This window comes from Physella acuta, unplaced genomic scaffold, assembly GCF_028476545.2.
Source record: "Physella acuta isolate Inbredline_101_S28 unplaced genomic scaffold, ASM2847654v3 ptg000561l, whole genome shotgun sequence".
Lineage (NCBI taxonomy): Eukaryota > Metazoa > Mollusca > Gastropoda > Physidae > Physella > Physella acuta.
Window position 1 is genome coordinate 615,805 of NW_026732080.1, and position 7,474 is coordinate 623,278.

General features: G+C 39.8%; 1 protein-coding gene across 1 annotated transcript; it reads right to left on the minus strand.

The window, feature by feature from the left end:
• Nucleotides 1-327: 327 nt before the first annotated feature.
• On the minus strand, nucleotides 328-3,555 carry LOC131946458 (small integral membrane protein 14). Its single transcript, XM_059307234.1, has 5 exons — nucleotides 3,421-3,555; nucleotides 1,894-2,003; nucleotides 1,705-1,750; nucleotides 1,460-1,602; nucleotides 328-606 (listed from the first exon to the last, which is right to left on the minus strand). Exons 2-5 carry the CDS (start codon nucleotides 1,966-1,968, stop codon nucleotides 568-570), a joined length of 303 nt encoding a protein of 100 aa, XP_059163217.1. The 5' UTR covers nucleotides 1,969-2,003; nucleotides 3,421-3,555; the 3' UTR covers nucleotides 328-567.
• Nucleotides 3,556-7,474: the final 3,919 nt, after the last annotated feature.

The following is a 7,474-nucleotide window of genomic DNA, read 5'->3' on the forward strand; positions in this document are numbered from 1 at the left end:
TCTAAAAATAACTTAATACAAAAAGTGTTATGAGAATAATCAGTTGAATTTTAGGTAAGTCATAGTATAATTAAGATTTTCCATCACTCAAGCAACAATGCAAACACAAAAGACCACCTCATCTAATTAACTAAAGACAAATTTATAATGCTAAAACTACCATCACCCTAATTAAATTAATTGGCCAAAACATCATTGTTTTACAGGAAGATAGTAAAAAAGACTACACAAACAATGCAGGGATAACATAATTTTAAGTTCTTTGATTAAACAGATACATAAGACGGTAACATACAAAGTATATTAGAAAAAAAACAGTCTATTGCATCCAGGTAGTCCAATATTTATTTGATATAATCACAAAAATTAAAACGGTTCAACATTTGTAGTTTTTCACTTTGAAAAAAGATTATCTGAAGTGGGATTTTGAAGATAACAAAAACATTACTTTAAGTCGTGTTATTTGTCCTTGGTTGATAAAAAATTAGAATGTTGAAACCAAAAATGGGATAAAATTTTCACAGCCGCAAGGAGAAGAATGTTACAGTTGACTTGATCCCAGATCTTTTAATGCACAGATGGTGCAGGTGGAGGAGGAGTTCCATCCTGAGGAGAGAAAACACATGCAATGTAGGGTCAAAATATTCAACAAAATATACCAACTTGCAGTACACAACTGAGGAGATAAGAAATACACAGCATGTATTCAAATTATCTAACAAAAAATACCAATATGAGGTAGACGAGGAAAAACATCAGGTCAATGTGGAGCTAAATTATTTACTTTTTAGGACTGTAATGACGCTCTGCAGACAGTTCTGTTATTTTCTCTAATTCTGTATTTTTCCTAATCCAGGTTTTCAATCGTAAACCTAGGTAATGATATAGCTAGACTTGCCATTTTTTTGTTGTATTTACATCTTGTAGTTTTCTCGTTGGATCGATTTTGTATTTTAATAGAATAGTTTTTAAAAACCTATAGCAGACTGGCATTTTTTTAACAATGCGGAAGGCTGTTCAGCAGCAGAGGCTTAACCAAAATTAAAGTTTTTATGCTAATACAAATCCAATCCATGATTCTTGTAGAAAACAATATTTGTACTTTAATAAGAAATCATGAAAAATAATTCTTAGCTTTTATTTTTCCGACAGGAGTATGTTTCTTCCCCTTAAAAAATTAATTCTTTATATATTTTTATCTATAAAACAAAGTTAATATCTATCTTCAATTATTAAATAATTACTTATATTTAATATTAGTGTTTAGAACATTCAATAATGTTTTAATTTATATTACTAATTTCTGAGTTATTAAGTCAACAGGTAAAAAGATACAAGTCATTTTGCTGCGTATGTACTAAAAAAATAATTACTGTAAAAAGTGAAAATAACTCCGGGCTTAAAGATTTAGCCAACAAATAAAAACAAAAAACAACAATACAAAAACAATGTCACCAACCCCTGATGGTGCTGGCTTTTCATCACCACGCAGACGCAGATTCTTGGGCCGCAGTAGATACAACAGAGTTGCCACAACAACCCAACCCAACATCAGCATCATATAGCCATCAGCACCGTTTGGGGCTAGTGGATTTGAAGGTACTGAGAAAAGAAATGATTACCATATGAATTAAGAAACAAAGTAACAAACATCAAGTCCAGGTCAGTTTTATTTATAATTTCACTAATTCATGTGTTACTTACAGGGATCACAGCCACTATCAGTGCAAGCATTTTGAGAGTCCCTTAGCTGCGGATGGAAAAGTTTGATCTTACACACTAATCAATGAGGAGGAAATCTAAAAAACATGTTGCCAGGTAACCATCAGCAATTATCACCACTTTAAGAAAGTCTTCATATTATATAACGCTTAGTGTAAAAACAATACCTACAAGGTTCATTAGCCTTCTCATGGCACTTTCATGGTTGTAGATATCAATACATTCACATGGGTCAAAGTCTGACATCTTTGATCCTTCAACTTGACTTGACTTCAGCAAAACTAAATTACAAAATAAAATGAATACCTAATGTATTAATGTGGTATAAGATAAATACAATGATCTTGTTTAAAATCATTAAAACCGAACTGCTTTGTGAACTTTCACTTAAAGATGTACTGGATTTGAAAAACAAGTTAGTTGCTTGAAAGTTCTCTTTATGTTCATCTAAACCAGAACAGTACTGAAAAAATATATAACCCTTAACTGCAAATACTTCTTATTAATCTATAAGTATAAGATAGCATCACTAAGAGTGAGTATACAACATTTCATAATCTATTCGTAAAATGCAATAGTTGTGGGTATTGCATCATAAAATAATCTGATATTTTTAAACAAAATATAACACAGGGGAAGGGGTAATCAATAAATATTAAATTGCTTTAGAAAATATATACTTTTCAAAATTCTCATAGCAGCTGTCTTAAGAATAACTAGATCTACTTAAACACCTATTACACTACATAGGCTAGATTTACAAACATTTTACTATGATTACTACTTGTATGGTGTGTTGTGCTTCACAACTACTGAAATTGTACTTATATAAATTAAAATGTAACTAGTGAAACATTCCTTAAACTTAAGCACTTGTGTAAGGCTCAATAAAATAACTTAAATATAATAAATAAGTAAACCTAAAAAGAATAGTTCATTTGTAGAAGTTATCCATCAGAAACATAATCTAAAAATTCCTCCATCCTACCAAGAAAATAGTCTGAAAGAAACCCTGAAGACAATGCACAACAGACAAACAGTTATAGATTCATAGTTCATAGATTTAGTAGTCCCTGTAGATTTAGAATACCATTACCGAGATTACCACTGAGTTACAACACTGTCTAAAAACCATTGATGCTTTGCTTTTCAAAGTTTTTGTGAATACCACTTAAAAGCCACTTATTTATATTATTTAATAGGCCCTAATAATATTATTAATAAATTAATAATAATAGTTAATACTAGAATCTAGATCTAGATTTTTTATAGATCTAGATAGTTTCCTGGTTTAGAACTGCATGAAAGTGAAACTGTCAACTAATCTAAATTTCTAGATTCTAGATCTAGAATCTAGCTAGTCTAGTAGTGGCAGTGCCAACAACAATCAATGGTTGACAATAACTGTTGTGTTTGTTGACAGGAGGTGGGAAAACCTAGACTCAGTACTGAGTACGTACACTCAGTTACCCTGAGTAGAAGAGACTGTTACTGTAGTGCAGGCTGTGTTGTGTGGGTTAAGTAAAAAAAAAATTGTAAAAATCATGCATTCATTTTTAAATTTTAATAATAGAGGACCTAAACATTCTTTTTGCATTTAATAATATTAATTGTAACTTGCTTTCTGCATATCTACATAATCCTGGCTGAACAGAATGTTAGCAAATCTTATACGATTTTATTTAAAGGTCAACTTACAAATTCGTTCTGCTGCCTCCTTTTCCTCTACTTCTGATCCTGTTTCTCAGATAATAAACAATGTACCGGAAGAAAATTATAACACGTCAGCTGTGACATGCGCAGTGACACGACATCTGTCGTTAAAAATAACATGAGAAATTGTCCTTGGTTAGACTATTAACATATTTACTGAATATATAGAAAAAAAAACATTCAGTTGAACATAAAACTGGTCAGAACTAATAATCAAATAATAATACTTCCGCCAAATTACCAAACGTCATAATTTTCATTATAACCAATGCAACAATAATTATTGAACGTTAAACGTGGCTAAACCAATCATATAGTGCAACATGTTTCTACGTGGTAGTTTTGTATAGGAAGACAAAGAACAATGTGGGTGTGGGCCAACTTGACCGGGGAAGAGGGTGAGGTTTCAACGATATGTTGAACTGTTTTGTGTTTAATAGTCACTGCATTTTAATTCGGCCTAGGAGTTATTCCGCTTTTTGTTAACATTTTAAAAATTTATATCAATTTTGTTATAAATTCACCTCTGCGTGCAGCTTAAGGGGTCGTCCATAAATGACGTCACACTCTTAGGGGGAGGGGGGGGGGGGGTCCGTAATTTTGTGACGGTGTGCGATTAGGGGGAAGGGGGGGGGGGATCAGATGGTGTGACGTCACTTTGTTGCATTAAAAAAAAAGCAATGTTAGAAAACGAGTTTTAGCCGTTATTTCGCGTTTTAGAAAACGGTTTTAATAAATTGTAATAGGAATTGATCAAAATTGTCTATGTTGACAGAGTTCAGACAGCAATTTTGAGGGGGAAGGGGGGGAGGGTTGTAGGCTGAGTTGTGTGATGTGTGACGTCATTTAAGGGGGGGGGTCTGGCTTTTTGTGACGACGTGTGACGGAGGGGAGGGGGGTGGGGTAAAATCGTCAAAAAGCGTCATTTATGGATGACCCCCTAAACGAATTATCAATTTTGAATTTTAGATACCTAAAAATGGTGAAATGGTGACGGTTTAATTAAAGCCCTAACTAGGGGAAGGAGGGTATTATACAGAGTTTCTTCCAGGCAACTTCGGGGGGGGGGGGGGGGGTAGACTTTCTTTGTGGGGGGGGGGGGGCGGAATCCCCCGAACGAAATGGAATTTATATAGAAAACACATAGGCCTACCAGTGTCCGCCCCCTTCTGAAAATGTTGTCCGCCCCCCCCCCCCCCCTCCCCGAAGAAAAAAGTCTGGAAGAAACACCGGTATTACTATACATGTCTGTCTGCATCAAATTGTCCTAACTAAACACCACTGAGGTAGTGTACCATCTTTAATCAAGGGTATTCAAAAATGAATAATATATTACTGTATTTTGTAAATGTTTTTGTTTCTAAACAGAAATTTTATCCTTGGGAACTGACCTAGACAGCTTAAAGTCTAAATCGCATGGATAAGAAAAGAAAACTAACAGGGGCAAAGGGGGGCAACCAAAGAAATACCGAAAAACGACAAGCCAAGACGAGTTACAGGGTATAGGAAAACATAACACAATGACTTTTATAGTTTTAAAATAATTTGTGCATTTATTTACATTGTTATGCTTGTCGTCCGAAAAGCTTTGCTGCTTGTTTATAAATAAGTCATTAATGCGCCATTTAATGAGAAGGAAACAACACCGTGTAGCTGTGACTGTCTATTACTCTCGATTCATTAACTAATAATGCAGATAGTTTAGTTCATTATGTTTGAAAATCTCTTCCTCTACTAACGTATCGATTAATTATTTTTGTTCCTCCATCATCATTGTATTGCTAAGGAAAATATAGATCCTCGTTTGTCTTTATTGTTTAATCATAAAGTAAACACATTTTGAAGGATCGTAAAATATCATACATGAAAATCTATACTTGAACTATTGGCCTTGACCGTCCCCCCCCTACCCGGAAACTTTAAGTACGACCCATGGAAGTTTCAAGTAACACCTCTCCCCCCTCCTCGACTGAGCTAATGAGAAAAAAGATTGTGACGATAAGATAAACATCTAGTTTACAATAATTACTTTTATTAAAATGAAAGCAATAAACTATATGTGGAAGCTAAAGCTTAAATGTAAACCAATATTATCACCTGTCGCTTGCTAAAACAAAGACTCTTTTTAAAATATAGCTTTACTGTGTTGGCGTTTATTTCACCAATTTGCTAACGCAACTCTGTGCTAAACTTTCTAGAGTTATCCTTGAGTTACATCCCTTTGCGTGGTTTTAAAAACAAACTTATAATGCATCACAAGAATCCATAACTCCTGAACAAATGATGTTTCAAGTATGAATGATAAAATAGAAAACTTTTTGCGCTTCTCAGAAATATTGGTGCTCCGGCAGGTTGTGGTGAGAGATCCCAGAATGTAGAGACTGACAGGACAGACGCGGAGGAAATCGGAAAGTATAATTATATAGATCTAGTAGTTTACCACCAGACAGGGCGGATCATGGAATCTACACAGATCAAGAAAAACAGGAATACTGTCCCCTCCCTCCTCACAGTGCATTTGGCGACGTGTGGACCGGTGTTGTGTGGGGGCGGTATTGTGTGGGGATCGTGTTGTGGGGGCGGTGTTGTGTGTGGGTGGTGTTGTGTGGGGATGGTGTTGGCTGGAGGCGTAGTATGGGGGCGGTGTTGTGTGGGGGTGGTGTTGTGTGGGGGCGTTGTTGTGTTGGGGCGTTGTTGTGTGAGGGCGGTGTTGTGTGGGGGCGGTGTTGTGAGGGGGAGTTTTGTGTGAGTGGTGTTGTTGTGTGGGGCGTTGTTGTGGGGGGGGCGGTGTTGTGTGGGGGTGGTGTTGTGTGGGGGCGGTGTTGTGTGGGGGTGTTGTTGGCTGGAGGCGTAGTATGGGGGCGATGTTGTGTGGGGGCGGTGTTGTGTGTGTGGTGTTGTTGTGTGGAGACGTTGTTGTGTGGGGGCGGTGTTGTGTGGGGGCGGTGTTGTGTGGGGGTGGTGTTGTGTTGGGGCGTTGTTGTGTTGGGGCGTTGTTGTGTGAGGGCGGTGTTGTGTGGGGATGGTGTTGGCTGGAGGCGTAGTATGGGGGCGGTGTTGTGTGGGGGTGGTGTTGTGTGGGGGCGTTGTTGTGTTGGGGCGTTGTTGTGTGAGGGCGGTGTTGTGTGGGGATGGTGTTGGCTGGAGGCGTAGTATGGGGGCGGTGTTGTGTGGGGGTGGTGTTGTGTGGGGGCGTTGTTGTGTTGGGGCGTTGTTGTGTGAGGGCGGTGTTGTGTGGGGATGGTGTTGGCTGGAGGCGTAGTATGGGGGCGGTGTTGTGTGGGGGTGGTGTTGTGTGGGGGCGTTGTTGTGTTGGGGCGTTGTTGTGTGAGGGCGGTGTTGTGTGGGGGCGGTGTTGTGAGGGGGAGTTTTGTGTGAGTGGCGTTGTTGTGTGGGGCGTTGTTGTGGGGGGGGGGGCGATGTTGTGTGGGGGCGGTGTTGTGTGTGGGGGCGGTGTTGTGTGGGGGCGGTGTTGTGTGGGGGCGATGTTGTGAAGGGGTGTTGTTGTGTGGGGGCGGTGTTGTGTGGGGGCGGTGTTGTGAGGGGGAGTTTTGTGTGAGTGGTGTTGTTGTGTGGGGCGTTGTTGTGGGGGGGGGCGATGTTGTGTGGGGGCGGTGTTGTGTGTGGGGGTGGTGTTGTGTGGGGGCGGTGTTGTGTGGGGGCGATGTTGTGAAGGGGTGTTGTTGTGTGGGGGCGGTGTTGTGTGGGGGCGGTGTTGTGAGGGGGAGTTTTGTGTGAGTGGTGTTGTTGTGTGGGGCGTTGTTGTGGGGGGGGGCGATGTTGTGTGGGGGCGGTGTTGTGTGTGGGGGCGGTGTTGTGTGGGGGCGGTGTTGTGTGGGGGCGATGTTGTGAAGGGGTGTTGTTGTGTGGGGGCGGTGTTGTGTGGGGGCGGTGTTGTGTGGGGGTGGTGTTGTGTGGGGGCGGTGTTGTGTGGGGGAGTTTTGTGTGAGTGGTGTTGTTGTGTAGGGCGTTGTTGTGGGGGGGGGGGCGGTGTTGTGTGGGGGTGGTGTTGTGTGGGGGCGGTGTTGTGTGGGGCGTT

Coding starts and splice junctions, on each gene's coding strand:
- LOC131946458 (XM_059307234.1), bottom strand. CDS start 1,968: ATGTCAGACTTTGACCCATGTGAATGTATTGATATCTACAACCATGAA. Junction 1,751..1,893: donor TGAGAAGGCTAATGAACCTT/GTAGGTATTGTT, acceptor TTCCATCCGCAG/CTAAGGGACTCTCAAAATGC. Junction 607..1,459: donor AAAAGCCAGCACCATCAGGG/GTTGGTGACATT, acceptor TTCTCTCCTCAG/GATGGAACTCCTCCTCCACC.